The sequence below is a fragment of the Postia placenta genome (assembly GCF_002117355.1).
Source record: "Postia placenta MAD-698-R-SB12 unplaced genomic scaffold POSPLAscaffold_3, whole genome shotgun sequence".
Taxonomy (NCBI): Eukaryota; Fungi; Basidiomycota; class Agaricomycetes; order Polyporales; family Adustoporiaceae; genus Rhodonia; species Rhodonia placenta.
Window position 1 is genome coordinate 875,350 of NW_020169834.1, and position 21,291 is coordinate 896,640.

General features: G+C 51.7%; 8 protein-coding genes across 8 annotated transcripts; 2 read left to right on the top strand and 6 right to left on the bottom strand.

Moving 5' to 3' along the window:
- The first annotated feature begins 132 nt into the window (after window positions 1-132).
- POSPLADRAFT_1166908 (hypothetical protein) lies at window positions 133-2,851 on the top strand. The gene is made up of 13 exons (XM_024487942.1): window positions 133-297; window positions 352-407; window positions 460-571; window positions 628-651; window positions 714-755; window positions 808-885; window positions 938-1,409; window positions 1,460-1,759; window positions 1,814-2,087; window positions 2,149-2,229; window positions 2,283-2,381; window positions 2,433-2,550; window positions 2,606-2,851. The coding sequence occupies exons 1-13, from the start codon at window positions 184-186 to the stop codon at window positions 2,753-2,755; spliced, it is 1,920 nt and encodes a 639-aa protein (XP_024341626.1). The 5' UTR covers window positions 133-183; the 3' UTR covers window positions 2,756-2,851.
- Window positions 2,852-3,769: 918 nt separating this feature from the next.
- POSPLADRAFT_1136225 (hypothetical protein) lies at window positions 3,770-5,844 on the bottom strand (the record flags this gene model as incomplete). The annotated part of the gene is made up of 9 exons (XM_024484655.1): window positions 3,770-3,893; window positions 4,404-4,463; window positions 4,518-4,618; window positions 4,671-4,725; window positions 4,894-4,942; window positions 5,068-5,093; window positions 5,356-5,485; window positions 5,640-5,728; window positions 5,774-5,844. 9 exons carry the CDS (start codon window positions 5,842-5,844, stop codon window positions 3,770-3,772), a joined length of 705 nt encoding a protein of 234 aa, XP_024341627.1.
- A 384-nt stretch (window positions 5,845-6,228) lies between these two features.
- On the bottom strand, window positions 6,229-7,809 carry POSPLADRAFT_1069174 (hypothetical protein; the record flags this gene model as incomplete). The annotated part of the gene is made up of 5 exons (XM_024482337.1): window positions 6,229-6,827; window positions 6,877-7,052; window positions 7,215-7,409; window positions 7,569-7,660; window positions 7,801-7,809. 5 exons carry the CDS (start codon window positions 7,807-7,809, stop codon window positions 6,313-6,315), a joined length of 987 nt encoding a protein of 328 aa, XP_024341628.1. The 3' UTR covers window positions 6,229-6,312.
- Window positions 7,810-9,041: 1,232 nt separating this feature from the next.
- Window positions 9,042-9,673, top strand: POSPLADRAFT_1044277 (carbohydrate-binding module family 13 protein; the record flags this gene model as incomplete). Its single annotated transcript, XM_024478507.1, has 4 exons — window positions 9,042-9,209; window positions 9,271-9,363; window positions 9,422-9,489; window positions 9,550-9,673. 4 exons carry the CDS (start codon window positions 9,042-9,044, stop codon window positions 9,671-9,673), a joined length of 453 nt encoding a protein of 150 aa, XP_024341629.1.
- A 620-nt stretch (window positions 9,674-10,293) lies between these two features.
- Window positions 10,294-12,687, bottom strand: POSPLADRAFT_1053645 (hypothetical protein; the record flags this gene model as incomplete). Its single annotated transcript, XM_024480432.1, has 6 exons — window positions 10,294-10,526; window positions 10,588-10,910; window positions 10,967-11,654; window positions 11,718-11,949; window positions 12,000-12,349; window positions 12,453-12,687. The coding sequence occupies 6 exons, from the start codon at window positions 12,685-12,687 to the stop codon at window positions 10,294-10,296; spliced, it is 2,061 nt and encodes a 686-aa protein (XP_024341630.1).
- Window positions 12,688-12,847: 160 nt separating this feature from the next.
- Window positions 12,848-14,999, bottom strand: POSPLADRAFT_1053646 (hypothetical protein; the record flags this gene model as incomplete). The annotated part of the gene is made up of 13 exons (XM_024480433.1): window positions 12,848-13,028; window positions 13,086-13,115; window positions 13,172-13,294; window positions 13,351-13,397; window positions 13,454-13,488; window positions 13,543-13,629; window positions 13,690-13,792; window positions 13,849-13,971; window positions 14,025-14,274; window positions 14,331-14,456; window positions 14,508-14,644; window positions 14,700-14,796; window positions 14,851-14,999. 13 exons carry the CDS (start codon window positions 14,997-14,999, stop codon window positions 12,848-12,850), a joined length of 1,488 nt encoding a protein of 495 aa, XP_024341631.1.
- Window positions 15,000-15,389: 390 nt separating this feature from the next.
- Window positions 15,390-15,736, bottom strand: POSPLADRAFT_1053647 (hypothetical protein; the record flags this gene model as incomplete). The annotated part of the gene is made up of 3 exons (XM_024480434.1): window positions 15,390-15,564; window positions 15,622-15,651; window positions 15,705-15,736. 3 exons carry the CDS (start codon window positions 15,734-15,736, stop codon window positions 15,390-15,392), a joined length of 237 nt encoding a protein of 78 aa, XP_024341632.1.
- Window positions 15,737-18,744: 3,008 nt separating this feature from the next.
- POSPLADRAFT_1133646 (hypothetical protein) lies at window positions 18,745-19,758 on the bottom strand (the record flags this gene model as incomplete). The annotated part of the gene is made up of 6 exons (XM_024484375.1): window positions 18,745-19,030; window positions 19,100-19,228; window positions 19,280-19,299; window positions 19,422-19,511; window positions 19,559-19,593; window positions 19,650-19,758. Coding segments are annotated over 6 exons (669 nt in total), but the record flags the coding sequence as incomplete, so codon positions are not given.
- Between the last annotated feature and the right edge of the window lie 1,533 nt (window positions 19,759-21,291).

A 21,291-nucleotide genomic window follows, 5' to 3' on the forward strand; every position in this document is an offset into this window, starting at 1 on the left:
GCCGCGAGGGCGCTTCTTGACGCGACGCGGGGAACAATCACGGGACAGAGATCGGAGACGGACGGGATTTCGGTCGCACTGGCCGAGGCGTTTGGCTCAACCCGAACTCGGTTTGGGACTTTCTGAGGTCATCTCTTATTTCTCGCCGTCATCCACATTATCGGGAGCGTCTGTAGCGGGGACATGCTCAGGACATCATTGCGCAAGGCCTTGCGGGCCTCCCAGAGGTCGTTCCACACGACCTCTCCTGCTAAGATGGTCGTCGCGACCAAACCTACCAAGGCCCAGGAAGTCCCGGTAAGTACATCGCATGAAGTACAGGTCTACGTCGACCCCTGACATGTTTTCTAGTCCTGGGCGTCAGGGAACTATCCTCTGATTGAGCACGAATATGATGCTATCGTTGTGTGAGCACACTTGTGATCTTGCAAGTATTCATCACGCAAACCTCGAACACAGAGGGGCAGGAGGGGCAGGTCTTCGTGCAGCGTTCGGTCTTGCCGAGGCTGGCTTCAACACTGCCTGTATAACCAAGCTCTTCCCGACAAGGAGTCACACAGTCGCCGCTCAGGTGTGTATATGCTGCGGTCTATTGCAGTCGTGTCTTACTCTGACGTCACGACTTAGGGTGGTATCAACGCCGCGCTTGGGGTGAGCGATTCCTGAATTTATGTATGCACAGGGGAGCATATTTTGACCGTCATCGCGCTCAGAACATGACTGAAGATGATTGGCGGTGGCACATGTACGATACGGTTAGTCATTGATGTTGCCGCACACGGCTATTTGTGCCTGACCCGTTTGCAGGTGAAAGGCTCGGATTGGCTTGGTGACCAGGATGCTATCCATTATATGTGTCGCGAAGCTCCCAGCACTGTTATCGAGGTGAGGTCAAGTGTCAAAACCTTTACCCGCATATATTCATCCCAGCTATTAGCTCGAACACTTCGGTGTTCCGTTCTCACGAACGCCAGAGGGCAAGATCTACCAGCGCGCGTTCGGTGGTCAGTCATTGAAGTACGGAAAGGGCGGTCAGGCATATCGATGCGCCGCCGCTGCCGACCGTACTGGACATGCTCTTTTGCACACCCTCTACGGCCAGTCTCTCCGGCACAACACGAATTTCTTCATTGAATATTTCGCGTTGGACCTCATCATGCAAGATGGAGAGTGCGTTGGTGTGATTGCCCTCAACATGGAGGATGGCACGCTCCATCGTTTCCGTGCACACAAGACTGTGTTGGCCACTGGTGGTTACGGCCGTGCATACTTCAGCTGCACAAGTGCACACACTTGTTCTGGCGACGGCAATGCCATGGTTGCCCGGGCCGGCCTTCCTTTGCAGGACTTGGAGTTCGTCCAGTTCCACCCTACCGGAATCTATGGTGCTGGTTGTCTCATCACCGAAGGTGAGCACCGATGTCAATGACTTGGGGCCGGTCCTCTGATTCTGCTATAGGTTCTCGAGGTGAGGGTGGATACCTCTTGAACTCGGAGGGTGAGCGGTTCATGGAGCGTTACGCCCCCACTGCGAAGGATCTTGCCTCTCGTGATGTCGTGTCGCGTAGCATGACGATCGAGATCCGCGAGGGTCGTGGTGTTGGTCCTGAGAAGGACCACATTTACTTGCAGCTCAGCCACTTGCCTCCTGAGGTTCTTCACGAGAGGCTGCCCGGTATCTCGGAGACGGCTGCCATCTTCTCTGGTGTTGATGTTACCAAGGAGCCAATTCCTGTTCTGCCCACTGTCCACTACAACAGTACGTTGCGTCTTCTTTCTTCCCGAAGTATTGCTAACCCCAATTATCACTCAGTGGGCGGTATTCCTACCAAATTTACTGGTGAAGTCCTCACAACTGACGAGAATGGCAAGGACAAGGTTGTTCCGGGTCTCTATGCGGCAGGCGAAGCCGCATGTGTTTCTGTCCATGGAGCGAACCGTCTCGGTGCCAACTCGCTTCTGGATATCGTTGTCTTCGGTCGTGCATGCGCACACCACATCAAAGAGACGCTTACCCCCGGCAAGCCCCACAAGGAAATTCCCCAGGAAGCTGGGTTGGAGAGCATTGAGTTCCTCGACAAGATCAGGTACAACAGTCTGTCTGTTGTGTCGCGAATCAGATGCTCAGGATCAATTGTCCGTCTGCAGGAAGTCCGATGGCCCCCTGCCCACCGCGAAGATTCGTCTCGACATGCAGAAGGCTATGCAGGCGGATGCTGCTGTCTTCCGGTATGCAATTACTGCTATCTTCATGCCGTCCAGCACACTCATATCACTTCTAGTACACAAGAGACGCTTGATGAAGGTGTACAGAAGCTGCGCTCAATCTACCAGAGCTTCGACCAGGTCGGCATTAAGGACAGGAGCATGATCTGGAACTCGTTAGTATCTTATTGTTTCTCACATTGATCAACCGCTCACGATTCGCATAGGGACCTCGTCGAGACTCTTGAGCTCCGCAACATCTTGCAAAACGCTGTCCAGACTATCACCGCCGCCGCTGCTCGCAAGGAGTCTCGTGGCGCGCACGCGCGCGAGGACTATCCTGAGGTGAGTACTTGACAAAGCAATCTCCTTCCCATGCTCACGTCCCCGTGTTTGAAAGCGTGACGATGAGCACTGGATGAAGCATACCTTGACATGGCTTCCTGACGCGGACAAGCCTGACGTCAACATTAAGTATCGTAATGTCATCGACAAGACCCTGGATGAGAACGAGTGCAAGCACGTGCCGCCCTTCAAGCGTGTCTACTAAAATCTCTTGTGCCCGTCTAGTCTTGCGTGGGGGAGAAGTTGGCTGTAGCTATCGTGTTGTAATTCAGGATTGCGTTTTTGTGCATCTTTTTTCTCCACGTTGTGCTCGTGTGTTGACAACTCTCCCTGACTTATTCCGATCCGTTTCGATGATTGAGACGAGGTATATAGTGTCAGTTTTGCATTAAGGTCAAGCGACATGCTAATTACATAGCACAGCGAGAACTTGTCAGCGTCGGCATCAACCAGAGCAGTAGCGTTGTGTGTTCGAGTGGCACAAAGCTGACAATCGTCGAGCTGAAAGGCTGAGAGAGCTCCAGCATGGGTCAGTGTGGTGTACTGATATCGACCCAGAGCACTTGAACATCGGGCAGAGCTATTTACTCCTGATTGGTCCGGCAAGTCTTTTCAGCTATCTGATTATGGGTCAGTCGTACGTGCATGCTCCGAACACACGCGCGCCGTGACGCGTGACGGGCTATTTGGCAACGTACCTCCTGGACCACAGTACGCATTCCCAGTTTTAGACAAGGGAATAGACATAGACACACAGCTCAGCGCGTACAGGCGCCATGCGGATTTAGATTCAGTTGAACAATATGGCCCCGTTGTCACGTTAAGAGAGAGACAGATGGTTTGTGTCGTAAGACTTGCAGGCAGATCCCTCGATGTCTGCCTATAGAAGCATGCAGGCTGCTATCGCAGCACCAGTTCACGACACTAGACGGTGCACCGCGCGTAGACTACGTCCTCTGCGACTGTCGACGAGGTAGCTACTCGTTTGCCCGTATCGGCGCGCAAGGCCGCGTTCGTTGCCGACGATAGTCTCTACAATCACTACAATCACTAGGGAAAAACTAACAGGGTACGCTCGCAATAGGAATAAATATGATATAAACTGCCTGTGGAAATTGGGGTACATTCTCGCAATACATTAATTTCAATCGGTCCAGTCATCATGAAGGTGTACAAAGTAGGACTCTGTCTTTGACTTGCAGGCAGCAGGAGGACACGCTCAGACGACATCTCCTATTTCGATATTTTCACCATAGATCTGATCACTACCCTCCGCCTGATCGGTGTTTCTGGAGTGAGTATCGTTCGCGAGGAAGGCAGGCGGTCTGTCGCCTTGCTTCTGACTACAGAGATGAATGTCAGACTCAGTGTACAGGGAGTTAATCGCGTACTCGTCTAAGCCATGCTGATGCATATCGATATCGAAGCCGGAAAGCTCTAAGGAGCACTCGACACCAGAAAGGGGAAAGGCAATCGCCCTGAGATAATGTCTGGCGTTCAGCCTGTATGATGTGCTATCAGCGACACATTGGCGAGTTGAAATCAGGCTAACACTGCAAGGAAAGTATTGATGTAGACTGTGGGGATTGCGCTCGATGAGTCAATACGACGACGACGAAGCTGTTTGCATGACGTACGAGTAGTGTTTGGCAAAAAGAAGACGAGGACAACGAGATGACCAGTATATATGTCACGAGCAAACTTGTAGAGGCCATGCCCGACGAGCCATAAGCATAAGTGTGTTGAGAAATAGTGTCATCACCTACCATTATGAGTATAAGTACTTGCACCACACTGTGTGGAGACGTCAGCTGGCAGCCAGGGGAGCTAAGGGAGCTAAACAGGTAACTTACAGGTTCGTGAGGCCACGATTTGCTGAATAAACGATGAGCTTTGTGAGCAGCATCTCCGTTCTAAGCCCCATGCATGACACGTCAGCTGTGTTCCTTTGCTGTGATATTACTTACTGTCTAAATCCTGTCCGTTTCCCGTGCAAGATCCAGCACAGGGTTGCTGTAATGAATGCATCTGAAGCAAGTACGGACGGAACGTATACAAACGCCGAAATCTGAAGAAATACAAGCTGTTGGCGTCATATCCACAGTCATAAGGATCCATACCTTCATGTCAGCCGCCGATTCTGCGATATACTGAACCGAGGAACTATATGCAAACCTCAGTCATTCCATCATGTTCAAAGTAGCTCACACTAACAAATTTTGGACCGTTGCTGACGTTTGATCGATTCGTGATTATGCTTTGTATATATGACAGCGACGCACCTATCCCGCTGCCTGTCCACCAAGTTAAAATCGCAAAAAAGCATTCGACGAAATGACACACCCAACGACACTACAGATAGCAAGATCTAACAGAGTGCCTCGGTCAAAGCCTTAAATCACAGTAACAGAGCGAATTTACCGCAGCGCTGATGACTGGTAGTCGTTGCCATTTGTCAACCAATACTTTAGCTTCCGAGTGAATCCCGAGTTCTGTACCATGGCGTGAACCACTCACGTCGCCAGATTGTGTTGATAAAGAAACTATCACATGTGTAAGCGCCAATAGCGAGACAATTGCTTGGGATGACTGAGCAGACCATTGCACTAGGAAGGCTGTGACGGACTTGAGATCGACGTTTGTCAAGTGGTGAGCGCATGATGAAGACGGGAGTACCCACAGCTATCAATTGGAAAGCCTACGATAGTCTGATCATTGGCTGTTTTTGGTCAGGGTCGCCGGAACTCACCTCAAACGATCTGTGCACAAACAATGAGCAGGACTATAATGTCTAGAGATTTTAACCAACCCAACAAGCTGCATATCCCCACGAATGTGGCCGTGACGTTGAACGAGATAATACCACAGAAGCTAGCGACAGGCTCAGCTTCTACTTCATGGGAGAGTACATAAAACCACCTTAGCGTTGATGATACTGTTCGCAGTATTCAGGAGACTGAAGATGCATTGGATGAGACAATGTGAAGACGCGGACAGCAAGGATTGAAGGCGCACCATAGGAATGCAACCTACCATCAGGTCGGTGTCGTCAGGAGGCCAGAAGCCAAGTCTTGTCCTGCTGAACTTACTAACACCCTTGTAAAGACGTTGTCGCCAGGAAATCTCTTGAAGTAATAAAGCGTCTGCGCACAAGTGTACCCGTAGAGGCTTACATCTCCTGTGTCAACTATCGGCGTTCAGATAGCACAAAGCAGAGACGCACATCAGTGAAAATAGAGTACCGACAAAGAAGCAGCCCAACGTGCTATTGAGATGGAGGTTGGGACCGGCCATTGCGCAAAGTAATACTGAAGGCTATCACTGGCCCCCTTTTAAAAATGTTCAAATGACACGGGCTGTGGAGGTGATCCTAGGAGTCCTTGCGATTCCCCTACTGGACTGACATGCTAGCGTCAATAACGACATAATTTGCTCAGCCCTGATTTACACGAATGTCAGCACAAGCTCTCGCAAGTCACGATAGGGGCGACTCGGGTCACGGAGCTCTTGTTGAGACAGTCGTCCGAAATTTGCTCGACCCGGTTGTACCATTGATATCCGTGAATAATGCGTCTGCATAAGTGCATGGAAGGCGATAAATGAGATATGACAGTATGCATGAGACGAGCAAACAATGATCCAGAAATATACCAATCAAATTTCGAACATGCGGCCGCAGTCTCAGAGATCCGCCGAAATCCCTCTGAATCTTCCAGCTAATGAACGGGTCCATTCCAGCTCGAGCGTTTCCTCTTATTGTCACTACTCTTGCGAAGCAGCGACACTGCGCTCTGCCCATGATGATGCGACGGTAGCATCCTTGTCGTCGCAGGCAGCGTACTGCTCGCGCTTTTGAGACATCATTGGGATATGCTGAGTCAGGGATGGCGGCAATCCGAACGTTCTCGACGCGTTCGAATACGTTTCCGCAAGATCCAGTGCTTGGTCCTGTCGCAAGATGTCCGTATCGAGCTTCGCAAACACCGAGTTCGGATCCACACCGGGCATCGTGGCAGGCGCATTGTTGGTTGACGTGTAGTAGTGAAGATTGAGGAATGGCAAGTCGTACATGTCCGCTTGCTGCCGCCAGCCCTCCGTCGCGTATGCCTGCAAAGACTGGATTGTCTGCGCCTGCGAGGTCATTGCATCCACCGGCGGTATAGGGAGCATCGCCGTGCGAGACATGGATCGCGGCGGAGGCTGCAGGGGTCGTGTCTTCATCACCTGCGTCTGCGCTGCGCGCTTAATTGCCACACGATGCTCCCGAAGACGGAACACTGATCGGGCGATTATGAGACGAGCCAACGTGCATGGCAGAATGCGCACGCATCGAGCGCGAGGTCGACTGCGGCGTGCCCGGCGGCGTGGCATGGAGTTCCGAGCTGAAGCCGACTATGTCCTCGAGCGTTTGTGGCGATACGCCAAACGCGCCCGTCATCCTTGAGCACAGCTGTGTCAGCAGCCTCTTCGAGCGGGTGCCGTACATCACCCCGGTTTTCAAGCTTCAAGTGTAATCGATATCAGCTCGATATCATCAATTCCAGGCAATGCGGGTGTGTGTAGTTGCATCGGCTGCACGCCGGACAGCCCAAGGCAAGCGTTGCCAAATCCAAATCCGGGCCCGTAGTCGAATGGTTGATGCTGCAGCTGGTGCGAGCGCGCACCGAAGATAAAACCACCAGCATAGTCCGCGGAAGCTGCTGAACGAGAATATATCTGGATCAGAGAACGTCGAATATGTATCGCCAAGTGATGGCGGGAAGATGTCGTATCGGTCGAGAACACCGTGGTTGAGGTGAGCAAAGGAGAATGGCAAGGAGGGTGCCGGCGAGATGCCACCAACGTAGGAAGAATTGCTGCTAGTCGCACCGAAGGGATCGAGACGTGGGTTCGCAGGGAGCCAGTCCTGAGGCTATACATGGATATCCGGGGCCTGCGTAGGTTGAAGGAAGTGTACTTCGTTCTGCTCACAGGAGACTAGTCCTGAGGGCCCTACACAGACTTGTCAATCATCGTACCGGCGCCTTGCCGGAGCCCACCACGGAACAGCCCCTGCGTGGTAATGTCTGCGCTTCCGCTGCGCCTGCCCGCTGCTGCTCGCAGGCGCGAGCTGGCCAGGGTCAGCATGACGCAAATTCTCAGGATCAGAAGGTATTAAGAATCCCGAAGACGATTGGGCACGCCCGCATTACGTGCAACCGTCTTTAGAATAGTACGCGGACGCTGCGGGTGGCATCATGTAAAACGCACTGCATGCATGCGCGCTGCCCACAACAAATGCCCTCACAAGGGTTCCAAAAGCGCAGTTCAAAACGTCTGACAGCAGGTAGCAAGAGCGCGTCGAACCAGAGACTGGGCTGCTTTCATCGTACAGAAAGGCATCTGGAGCATGCTAAACGGTGTAGAGTTGTTCTTTGGTATTCTGAGGTGAGGATAAGGAGGCCGGTCAAAACATCCAGCTTCAGGGAGATCAACGTGTCAAGGTATCCGACTTTCTCCTCGAAGAAGGCATGGCGAAGAATGGCACGTATTTATAGGGCGATTGAGCAGGTAGTTGTGCCGTGTCGTCATGATCATTGCACACGGCAACAATACCCCGACACCATGTTCAGACGACAAGTGCCGTCACCGTTTCAAACTACAATGATGTCTGGTGCTTGCTGGGTTTATACGAATACTATTCAGCAGTACATTCTCGGCTATCTTTCGCAGTGGACGGGAAGGTCACTGGCATGATAAGGAGTGCGAGGCCATTCACTTTCCTAACGCTGGACGGAGCCGGGTATATGGTGCGTCGTTTTTGAGAATGCGTTAGACAAATGCTCATGTCGTCGTCCACAGGCCACATACGATCACGTAAAGCCGTCTTTGAAATTGGTCAAGTATTGGATGACCGAAGAAATTCTAAAGGTAGTTATGAGACCTAAGGCCAAAACGCATACAGCAACGCGGTGGATATCAACCACATTCGCCCTCCTACAGAGGTCGCTAACCATTGCTCATCCAAGTTGGCTGACATAGCGCGTCCGCTAAGGCTACGAGGGAGCATATATCCGAATCAAGGCTCATTTTCCCCCGGGACCTCGGGCGACATGCTCGAACGAGACGCTACTCATCTTCAGGCACTCCATTACTCCACTCGGTGCCCGCCTTCCCTGCGATTCTCATCGCAACCTCCCGGACAGCCTTCGATTCTTCCAATTTAGCTCTTCGTTGCGATATGTGGATTTCATCTACTCACCGTGGTCTTCGCCGCTCCGGGCAAGGAAGACAAGTGAACTAATCTTTCACGACGTGATGTGCCAATATCGAATCGCCGGACTAAGAGTACTGGACGTCAAAAGCACAACAGAGCGCTGTTGCACCGCTCCGTCGTATGGCAAAACATGTGAGCACAATGGAAGATCGCGAACAGAATGGTATAAAATTTCCGTTGCGATGTCTGTAGCAGGTCAGGTCCCCCGGTTTCCCCGCTCTAAGTGTCACTTAACATGGCTGAAGTCGATCTCTTCTTCACCAAAGGCGTATTCAAGATTCAGGCTGGTGGTGTCAGGATCAAGAACATCGACACGAACACCTACTTCGACTTGTACCACGGCTTGAGTTCCGAGAACAACCCCGTCATCGGATTTGAGTATAACGGGACCGATGCCCAGCTGGTAACTGTTCATCCTGCGGCGCACAGTTCATATGTCATTCCTAACATTTCTTCAATCATAGTGGACTGTCCAGATAGTCGATGAGAGCAAGGGACATGTCAAGCTCCTGAATGCCGCTGGCGGGACCTATGCCCGTGCTCCCGACCACATCATTGTGCGCCATAGTTTAGACTCGACCTGATTATTCGCAAGGCTGATCAGAGATCCATCAGGGTGGGCGAGTTGTCGGGAGCAATGTCTCCGAGACCTTTAAGGTGTCCGAGAGCGGGGGTAAGGTCCAGTGAGCAAACGTTCTGACCCATAGAAAATACTGTTGCTGACTTCGGCGCACGGATTCTAGGATCACCGTCATCAATGAAGACTATGCTTTCTCCTTGGCCAATGCTGCAAACCATGAGCAGGTAAAACTCACCAATCCCGACGGCTCGAAGAACAACCAGCTTTGGAGCTTCCAGAAGGTGTAATGCATGGCGACACGATGGCAACGTCGCGTCTGACGTCGAAACTATGATAATTCGTCTGTCTGTGGTTGTGGTTGTCTAGCAACGTGTTTGTGGACGTGCGATGTCGTAATGTACTCGCATGTGGAATGCGTGATTGGTGCAACCTTACATTGGGAAATCTCGTCTTGACCGGAGTGTCAATTCATCCGAGTAGTGCCATGGGCTGAGTTGGTGCATATTTCAACTTACCTCTTCCGCTACGATCTTGAGCGTGTGTTTCGCCGTAACACTCCACAGGCCGAGGGGCAGGCATCTCTCAAATTCTCGAACCCTCGGAATTGATCATGGGACTCCTCCTTATCACTCGCCGGATTGTTCAAACTGCAGTACGCTGTCCACAATCTGAGTATTGTAGTATACCGCCTCCCCAATTGAGGTTGAGGCTACTCGCTCGCGTTCCCACTTCAACGCTTGTAAGCTGAACCTCGATATCACTGCTAGCTTGAGGATCCCATCGCTGTGAGAACATGAGCAGCTTTCACTATACAACATGGTGTAGCCTCAAGGCTCTGTACTTCATAGACTTGTACATAGTCAAAACCTTAGAACAAGACAGCATCGACAAGTACAGCAAGAAGTATTCATAGGGGAGCATCAAATGCGAAACGATGGAACTGTTCCTCGGGGAAGTATCGCGCCCGCACGCTCCTGCCACCGAAGTAGCGACCATCCAGCTCCCGGACCGTCTTCCACGCGCCCACAGGACCGGCAAAAAGCACGTATATCCGGACGGCATCGTCTGGAGTCTCTGGTGGCGGGTACACTGGATGCACAATGACGCGCTCAACTGTACCGTTCTTCGAACATTCGTCGCCTGAAGTGTAGAATCGGACTCAATTAGTACACGCTGTTTAATTGCGATGGGCAGAACGCACCAATCTCTCCCCTGAGGTCCTCATCCCCGACGTCTTCCGGCCCAACCATATTGGTAAGCACCACTACGCGGCTGGGTTCGCCGAATCGCTCTCTGTCCTCCCTTGTCTTCGCATCCTCATTCAGGTTGACGATCTTGCCCATCTTTGCGCCGGGGCCGGGCGCTTTGCCCTGGCTCTCCTTTCCTTTGCCCTTCCCTTTGCCTCCGGCAACTTGCTCGACGGTCAAGGCGTGTACAATTCCGCCGCCATCTGCGCCGAGCCCCTGCCCTTCTTTATGACCCCACTTAGCCATTAACCTCGCAGCAAAACCTTGAGGGTCCGATCTACAGGGCAACTGTAAATTGGTGCACATTAAATCAAGGGTGGCGATGGTTCTCACCGTTTCTCGTGCGCGACTTCCTCCTTTGTGGGGGTAGCAACTGATACTCCTGATGGCTCAGCAGTCCCAGCAGGCGGCGCAAGTGCCTTCAGTTTTGCCGCAATGGCCGCAGCTGCCTCCCTGCTACTGCGTACTTTCTCCTCTGAGAGCGTAGACGAGCCTATAGGAAGAGGTGCGGGAGGGGGAGGGACTGAAGTTGGGGGCGCGAAGGGGTTGTATGCCAGTGTTGGCGGCTCTGGGACATAAGGAACAGGCGGGAGGGGCGGACGCGACCGAGACAAGACGAGACGTCGCAAGTAGGCTTCTTCGCCTATTTCGTCCGGGCCAAGGGCCAAGGGAGGCTGGGCTGCGGGGCTGGCGCCTGATCCACCCAAGCCAGGAATATCATTATCACCATCGTCTTCTGTCACCAGAGGCGGTGGCGCAGAAGTATGAAAGCCAGGGAACGAATCGGGTAATGAGTCTGGCTGGTTAGTATAGGAGGCTATGGCCGTGGGTACCGGTTCTGGAACAGTGGCAGGGACAGGGGACACTGCCGAACGAAAAGCAGCGGACATTGCCAGCCTACGTTGGTATGCTTCGTCACCTGTGAGACCCGGATCCACCGCAGCAGGCGGGGCGCTCGTAGGAGCGGCTCCAAGCCCCCGGATGTGATCATAGTCATCGTCTTCACGATCATCGTAACGCCCTAGAGGTGTCGAGACGTACCAATAAGTACAGGTGGCTCATGACACCAAGTATGACTACCCACCTGTCTTGCGAGGACGCTCGTCTTCCGAGCCACTGCCATAGTCGTCGGAATAGCTGCTGCTGCGTCGATACCTTTTGCGCTCCTCAACGCGCCGGCGTTCGGCCATCATCTGTTCCCGACGTTCTTCGCGATCTCTCAGTTTATAATTCTTGTACTCGTTGTAATCGTTCGGGCGCATTGGATCGTACGACTCATCAGGGTCCCAGACGGCAATGACAGGAGCATTCTTTTTCTGGTGAAAGCTTCAGAACACTTGTCTTTGTGCAAAAAAGAAGTACATACCTTTTTGCCCTTCTTCTTACCACCTCCGCCGCCTCGTCGGTCGCCTCGTCGTGCCTTGAACCCATTCACGTCTTCGTCTAGGACCATCGAAGGCGGCTTGACCTTCTTGCCCCATCCCTGACCTTGAGATTGTTCCTGCGCCTGGAACTCGGTTTCTGCGGATTTGGGGGGTTCCGTAAGAGCTGGTGGGGCGAAAACCACAGCAGTGCTTGAGATGACTGCGCTTGACGAAGTAGTTGATGCTTGTGCGATGGTGACCGCTGCACCAGCCGGGAGACGCACCGCAGGCGCTTTTGGCTTCTGTGCTGGATTTCGGCGAACGGGCGCAAATGCAAGACTGGCGGACCATCCTAGCGACCGTGGGGGGCGATGCCACGCGCGAGATAAGCATGAACGATGATATCGTGAATAACGAGCTCTACATCGGCAATGCTGCAGGAGAGGAAGAGATACCGGCTGTGGCCTTCATCGAAGCACCTGCATCGCTGGTGCTAGCTGACGCGTTATGCGAAGCGGATGTTGAGGGCGGTTGGTCGCTGGCCGCAGGTGCTGGTGGCGTCTGGTTGTTCTCTGAAGTTTGACTCACAGGGAAAGTAGGAGGAGTATCCTGAGGGGCAGCAGAGGAAGCAAAGGCCTTGTTCGAGGAGAACTGGATGCCTCCGTACAGTCCGCCTGCTCTGCTTGTCATGTTTGCAGGATGAAGGAGCGTGGGAACCTCTATGCTCATTTGCCATTTCTACATGTTAGCCGAATATGGCAACTCTAGTCATCACAGCCGACACTCCTTATATTACATTCAGACACTGGTGAAAAGAGAAAATAATGCTAAACAGGATATACGATGCCCTTCAGTCCAAGTGCGCTTCTAGAACTGCCTCTATGTCCTTCACCCTCGGTTCAAAACGAAGAGTGAACGGCAGAGGACGGATATTCGCTGTGTCTGTGAAGGCAAGGACATCGATAGGTTTTGCAGGATCTTGAGAGATCTTGAAAGCCCACAGGGCTAAAGCGGTGTTGATAAAAAGAGATCTGGAGTCATCGAACTTCAAGTTAATAGAGGTCGCGATAGGAAGAACAGGTGCTTACTGGTCAGCCACGTGTTGCCCCACACACACTCTGGGGAGACATGTTAGCGGGGTAGTCAACAATAGTATGATTAACAATGAATACACCTGCGTCCAAAGCCGAAAACGGGGTACTTCAAGTCGTCTCGGATACGTCCATTCTCATTCAGCCAGCGCTGTGGCCTAAATTCTTCGGCATCAGGAAAGAGTTCAGGATCTCGTCCAATTGCCCTAGCCACGGGGATTTAATAAGATGACAAGTCGTACGATGAGCTATGGTGAAATACCAGAGATTTCCTATGATTTCAGTGCCCTTGGGGATCACATAACCGTTCTAAAAACCAAGTTTGTGAATCAGCTCCATGCGAAGCGGTCAAATCGGCTACTCACCCAAACGATATCCTTTGTAGACCTGTGGGGGACACCTGAGACACAATCAATGAGGATTATTACGCCGGATGCACATTCGTGAAGCTGACCTCCTGCGCTCACAGGTCGCCACCTGTAGACCTCAAGCACAAATGCGGTGACTTCAGGAAGCATTTCCTCGTCTTCAAATGTTGGGGCTAAATGTACAAGGTAAGTGATCGCTCTTGTCCTGCAAGGAGTGTCTGCGAAACGTGTACCTCTATCGCTGCCAACCACCTCGTCCAGCTGGGCTTGCACCCGGGCCTGAGTCTCCGGGTAACACGCAGCCGCCATAGTCATCACAGCGATTGCAGCTGCAGTCTATGAGCCATGCAGTGAGCAATAACGATAAGACACAATGCACCCGTCCGTCTTACCGTGTCTGATCCCGCACCAAAGATAGCACCAGACAAGTAGGCTAGCTCATCGTTCGAGAGCCCAAGACGCTCCTGGTTCTCGATAAGGTATGCAGCAAATGACGGCTGGGCTTCATCCTTTTCCTGAAAAGACATGTTGGCGCCGATACAACTAAATGGCTCAATATAATATTTACCAGTTGCTTCCTGACAGCATTCGCTTGCCTGGTGTACAGCGCCAGCTCCTCCCGGCCATATCGCCACAAGTGTGAAGCGTAGCCCGGAATATGCTTAAGGATGGGATACGTGTCAACGAGATACGCCCCCGGTTTGATGACTTCGCTCAACCGCCCAAGACATTTGTTGACTTCCTGCACTTCAGGGTCCGAGTACGAGGTGGGCGTAGTCTTCCCATAGCCAATGTACATGACAACGCTCGCAGCGTACCTGCAGACACTATTGGCTACCGCCACAAATTGTGATAGCAGAGCTTGAGCCTGTACCTTCTACCATGCTCCAAGTGGCACTTCCCGTCATGTAAACAATCCAGAATGTAGTTCTTCGCATGATTGTATTGGATGGGCTTGTACGTCGCGGCTGCGCTTGGTTGAAGGCACGTATGGAACGCTCTATAGACGCATGAATACGTATGCGGCATCCGTGTTGTTCTTGACACCTACCTCCTGTATTTCTTCAACCGCTCACCGGCAGGGGTCATCAAAATGCGGAAACCCTGGCTCAGCATTTCACTGGCTGCTATAGCGCGGGGTCGGTCAGTAGTCTCCGCTGAGTGTTTTACGAGAATGTCCACGGCGGCCTGGATAGACAAGTGTCGGTCATCATTATACCCAGTGCGACCAATTATCACCGACCTGGTGGCGGCCAACCACACACACAATTCGACGTCCAAAGCGTAAGGTGAAAACCGGGCCATATATTTCGGTGAGTTCCGCGAAGCGAATGAACGGACTAGCAAGGCCTCGGTCAGCTTTCGTATGCGCAATTGGGTTGACCGGAGCATACAAATTTTTCGGGGGGACGTTTCCAAATAGCCAGTGACCAGGCGGTCCCGGCGGCAAGCTGGCAGCCAGTCTTCGATTCTGCTGCAAATTTGAGACCAAACCATAGAGGAGGCCGATCACGGTAAAGCAGGCTGCGATCTGCAGAAACATGGTGATAGGAGGCTGGTTACACAAGGCCAAGGCTGGAGAATGCACCTTCCCTGATATATGAGTTTTGAGGGCGTCTTGGAAAAGCCGCCGTGCTTTAAGGGTCTCCTCGATAGCTCCCAGACTAGCCAGGTGCGATGCAAGCTTCGATTGTCTTATTCATAACCATTATTATATCTAACCGGTCCCGGAGCTCTTAGACGCTATAAAGCGCTATAAGGAAGTCTATAAATGACGACATCCGAAGCGCTATACCCCGGTCCACCTATCAATCTCCGTCATGCTCGTCCAAAACATGACAGGTACTTCTGCGATCACGGACACGAAGAATTACGGGGCGTGGATGACACATATCTGGATTCAGACCCGGAATCGCGTCACGGAACATTCAGCCTAGACATCACCGAGCATTGCCTCCAAACCTTTGACTCTTGGTACGAAACGGAGTGCGAACGGCAGAGGATGAGCGTTGGCGGCGTCCGTGAACGCTAATATATCGATGGGCCTGGCTGAATCCTGCGATATGTTGAACGCCCACAGCGCCAAAGCGGTGTTGATAAAGAGAGACCTGAGAAAAATATAAACACCATATTACGCAAGCTCGATGGAAGCACTATGTTCGTACTGATCTGCGACATGCTGTCCAGGGCAGGCTCTGAGGACGAAGAGAATCAACAATACATCAAGACGTCGATTCTGTGGGCATACCTGCGGCCGAACATCATCTCGGATGCGACCATGCTCATTCAACCAACGTTCGGGCTTGAACGCCTCAGGATCAGGAAAGAATTCCGGGTCGCGAGCAATGGCCCTGCATGTGACAAACAACTTAAGTTACAGACGTTGCAGCCAATTGTACACATTACCAGTGATTTCCTATGATTTGAGTGCCGGCTGGGATCACGTAATTGTTCTGGCGGTTGAGATAATGAAATTGCATCAACACAGATGGCGGAGTCAAGCTGGATACCTACCCAAATAATGTCTTTTGTGGTGCTATGAGGAATACCTGCCCCAAGACCAATATACGTTTGCAACACCAGGATGTCAATCGACTAAACATGCCTCCAGGAGTGACAGGTCGCCACCTATATGACTCAAGGATGAACGCAGTGACTTCCGGAAGCATACTCTCGTCCTCGAACGTTGCTACAGGCAGAACGTAAATCACAAGACAGATGAAGACAAATACAACGAGCGCGGTGCTCACCCCTGTCATACCCAACTACCTCATCCAGTTGAGATTGCACACGGGCTTGTGCATCAGGATAACATGCAGCCGCCATAGTCATCACACCAAGCGCTGCTGCTGTCTTACAGATTGATCGCGGGGTGACAACATGATGGACACCGCATAGGAAGCGCTTACTGTGTCAGATCCCGCGCTAAAAAGGGCGCCGGCCAGGTAGGCTAGCTCATCATTCGAGAGACCCAGCTGTTCTTGAGTCTCGATCAAATACGACGCGAATGATGGTTGAGCTTTTCCCTTCACCTGCATGTATCATTGTCAGTGATCGCGGTTAGTACAACTCATCCAGCCAAATCTCACCAAGTGCTCTCTAACCATTTGCACTAGGCCAGTGAACAAAGCCTTTTCCTCTTCACCATACCGCCGCAGATGCGATAAATAACCCGGTATATACTTGAGAAAGGGGAAAGTATCCACGAGATGCGCTCCCGGTCTCATAGTGACACCCATACGTGCAAGAGAAAGATTTATTGCACGGACCTCAGGGTCTGCATACGAAGTCGGTGTCGTCTTCCCATAACCAACTGTCATCACGACGCTTGCTGCATATCTACGCCAGGCGTTCGTCAGCTTCTCTGTGATAGCTGGCTGCTCCGACGTTATTACCTTCTGCCGTGGTTAAGATGGTGCTCTGGGTCACGCAGGCAATCCAGTATGTAGTTCTTCGCGTTTTTGAGCTGTATCGGCTTGTACGCCGTCGCTGATCGTTGTTGGAGGTGCGCATGGAGTGCTCTACACCGCTGATGAACTAGGAAACAGCGTATCAGTTATCATGAGTTGCTCACTTCCGATTCTTCATGAGCCTTGAGCCCTGAGACCTCATCAGGACCACGCGCAGTCCATGGCTCTGAATCTCATTAGCAGCTACGAGGCGGGGCCGATCAGAAGTCTCTGCAGAATGCTTCATGAGAATGTCCATCGTAGCCTGTACGGCTAAAATCAGTGGAGACACGAATGAAGGTAGCATTGATCAAGTCGCAACTGACCTGGTATCTATTCACCACGCAAACGAGATGACTGCCATAGCGCAGGGAAAATACTGGGCCATAAGCTTTGGCAAGCTCTTCAAAAGACCGGTATGGGCTAGGTGGCCTTGTGATTCCTCTGCCAAAACAGCTGATCAGTACGGGCTCTTACTAGGATTCAGGTGGTGAATTTCCGGACAACCAATGGCCAGGCGGCCCGGGAGGGAGATTGGCTGTAATTCGACGAGTCCTCTGCAGAAAGGAAAGTAGAGTATACAGGAGACCGCCCACGATAGCCCACGCTATGACCTGCGCGAGCATGGTGGATTGGAGGACAATGATCGCAGTCTATGTCTGCACCTATTATATTTATTGATCTGATGGCCACGCCAGCATTCCGGCAGAAGCAGCATTGCGGCAGAAACCCAGCCAACACTAACCTACTTCATACAATGACAGGCCTGCGAATGTTTCCACGTTGGCTCAGGGGGTACATGATAAGTGGCCTCTTTCGATGGAGATGGAAATGACAGCAATGCAAGACTAGACATCCATACCTTCGTCTGATCATATCTTACCGTACCCGCACATTGCCAACGCGATAACAATATCAAAGCACCGGACCACACGCATTATACCAGTCATAGATATAGCAAAAGTCCAGCATTTAAGCAGTGTCTCTTTCGATCGTAATGTCCGCATCGGCTCTCTTGTTATTCTTCCATGCGACGAAGTCGTCAATCATTGTCGGCCAGGCCTATAAGAAGACCATGCTCAGAGTCAGTTTCTCCATAACAAGGGTGAGAGTTGATGGCGTCTACTGACTCCATCTGCTTCATAGTCGGACAAATCTCGGTTCACTGATTGGCAAAACTCGCGTGTCTGGCCGCAGTATCAATATATCGCCTCGAATGAGACAAAGTAATAACCAAAGATTTACCATGTTCCATAGGTCCTTGTTGACGCCTTTATATGACCCCTTCTCCTGGTTTTGAAAAATCAGCTTATGAGCGATACAATGTCACTCTAACGCACATTGATAAACTCCAGTAAGTCCGACATGAGGGGGTACTGTGGAACGAGGAGCACCGACCAAAAAGCGCTTGCAGTCTGACACACGTTCAGTCAGCAGGGCGGACGCATACATACATCGTCGGGTACGTGACATACCTCCATATCAATGTTCCGTCCTTGCCTGATAAGAATAGCCTCACGTCAAGTCCGAACAAGATCCAAGGGAGCTCGAGTACTCACGGTGATTTGACCAACGTGAAGCAAAACGAATAGAGTTCGCCGAGCGCCTTCTTCGCGTCAGTGGCATATATTTGATATCTGCTACGATTGTATGGCCCCGAAGGCATAGCCCCTTTCTTCTTTGCCTGCATAGGTGCACTGGGCGGACTTGTAGAAGGCGCCTTGCCCAGTATCAGAGCGTCTTCCACATCACGAAGTGCTGTGGAGAGCGCCTGTAGACTTGATATTCTGAGTGACACTTCTATAAGGCAAGGCAAGCTCCAGTTGAATTGCCATAAACTTACTGTAGCTCTGCGGTCGCTACATCCCATTCGCTCCTTGTGATTTTTGCCATCTCACTTGCTTTCATTTGCCATGCCAAGATCAAAGGGAGGGCGCCTTCCAATGAAATATCCATATCCGAGCACAGGCGCTCAAATCCTTCGGGGCCTATGACTGACGGTTCATCTGGGTCGACATAGTTGCTGTAGAGTGCCGCAGCCCGCTGTGCACTGTAAGCTTCAGGTTTTGACGACTTTGTCGGTTTTGATTTTGAGCCTGCAGGAGCCACTGTATCCTCCTGACCGCTGTTGGATTTGGCGTAAGGAAGACAGCATAACAAAGACGAAAGACGCATAATGCCAGAGCTTCAACACGTGACTGTGCGCTCAAAGTTTGAACTTCGAGTGAACACCACAGTGACACCCGTGTTGGACGCGACACTTTGCCAATGGAAGAACACTCCTGCGAGAACTGCGTCATGCAAGAACGACCTTGGTCGTGGCCTGCACAGCTCGCAGTAGGACACGTAGCGAGACACGCGAGACGGAACTTACTGAGGGTTTTCGGTCCGCTCCTAACCTTAAATTAGTCAGAATCCAATTTGAATTGGAGTGTCACGAACCTCGCTCGCGCTTGACAGTGGGTTAGGGTTTCATTATGTATCAGAAAATAGAATACTATAACGGCAGCGAAGACATACACAGCTTGTGCCTTGCCTCTACCTCTGCTTCTCGAGGTCGTCGCTTTGGAGGCAGCCTTCCGTATCTTCTTGGTCACTGGAGCCTCCTGGAGAATGTTATGCAGTACAGCGGCCACGACGACGACTGACTTACCTCGATGGCGTCCATCTGCTCCGCGGAGTCTGTTGCTGAGTGTTGCTTCATCTGTGTGCATAAATTCTTGAGGATGTAAGAGGGCACGCACCTGGAGTTTTGATGCGAGTAGAAGAGCGAGTGGCCCTCGTGGTCTCCACCGTCGTGTCACCGGCGCGTTTCCGCTTCATGAAGTCGTATAAGATGAGCAAGCTCGCGGCCTACACTGGAGTTACTGACTTTCGGTGGCATGAGGGTTCTTTGAGCGCGTGAAAGAGAGTGTTAGCAATTGTGGCGGAACAGAGCAAGGTAGGAGACGCGCGCTCTAAAGCGCGTCGGATCACGCGCACGTGGTGTTGGTGGGCGCTGGTGGACCAATGGTGGACAGCGCAGTTCGGCAAACACCCCCACTAGAAAAGGAAACTGGCCTTCCTCATTTGGGTTGTGTGGATCCGATTGTGCGATCAAAATTGGACCACACAAGGACCAACTGGAACAACTATCGTAACCCTTGCACGTGGTTTACAGTAGATAATCCAACATAGGTCACTTGGGACTGGGCACCAAAGCCACTCCCTCGGTATTCCATTCTTGCAATGCGGCTGACGTGGGTCTTTGGTGGTGTAGTTCTGGAGCCCTAAAAGCCGTTTATGAAATCTGTGGCGTGATGTGTTGTCTGCCAGACGCTCGCAAGTGATACCTGGAGACTAAGCTGCAAGCCACTTACGTGCTATAGGTGGAGGCAGCATAGTATCGCGAGCCTTTTCTTGGAAATGCAATGCGCCGTGTTAGTGCCATAGTTAGAGACCGAAGTCTGAACGTAAAGAACACGTCGTGGATTTCTTATTGCCAGCAACAAAGGTACATGTTCTAATGTCAGATCGCTTTTCGTTATTAGAGCAATGCATCTACATCGCTACGAGGCTGCAGACAGTTGCGATACCGTTTTTTTCCCGCTTTTATTGGCAGTATAGGATTCCTGGCCTAGTTTGCTTCGCTGCGGCGCGTCATCGCACTCAAGGAGTGTCACATCAGCTCAAAGCGCCGCATTTCACGACCCCTTATATTGTTATCACCCTCAGGCCTCCACCCGCCACTTCGCTTTCGTTAGGCCACTATTCTACCCTAGACAAGACAATCAAAGAATGCATCATAATACCATCCGAAGGCCCGCACGCAACCAGCGTATGTCCTTCCTATATAGCCCATGCTAGACCATATATGTACGCCCACCTCTTTGTAACATCCTCCCCCGAAGACACGCTAGAAGCAATCAGCAGCCTAAATCCAATTTGCGGATTTTGCACTACCACCATATAAGAGCATAAGGTGGCGGCAAAAGCGTGAAGCGGTTTGCGTTTCATTTGTAAAATCTTCTTCCCGTTCAAGCGGGCTATGACGCCTGGAAACTATTTCAAGAAGCAAATGCCGCTGGAGAATTCGGAATACAATTGCTTCTGTAGCCTTCAGGTGGTTCAAGTCGAGGAAGCGAACCCGGTCGAGAAGAGATTCATCAGGTTTGAAAGGCCTTCTGAAATCCATCACGGCCGAACAAATCAGTTTGAACGCTTACTACAGTAAGCAATTATAACGTTTTCTAGGATGGTTCGTAGTTCGTCTGGCAGGGCAGTGGGGCGCCTCTGGGACCGAATACCATGGAATTTGACTTCCAGGGACCCGTTGCCGCGTTGCATCCCGCCGTTCCTGCGGTCCGACGTGAGAACATGAGCGCCAAGCGAGTGCGCGCGTTGCGC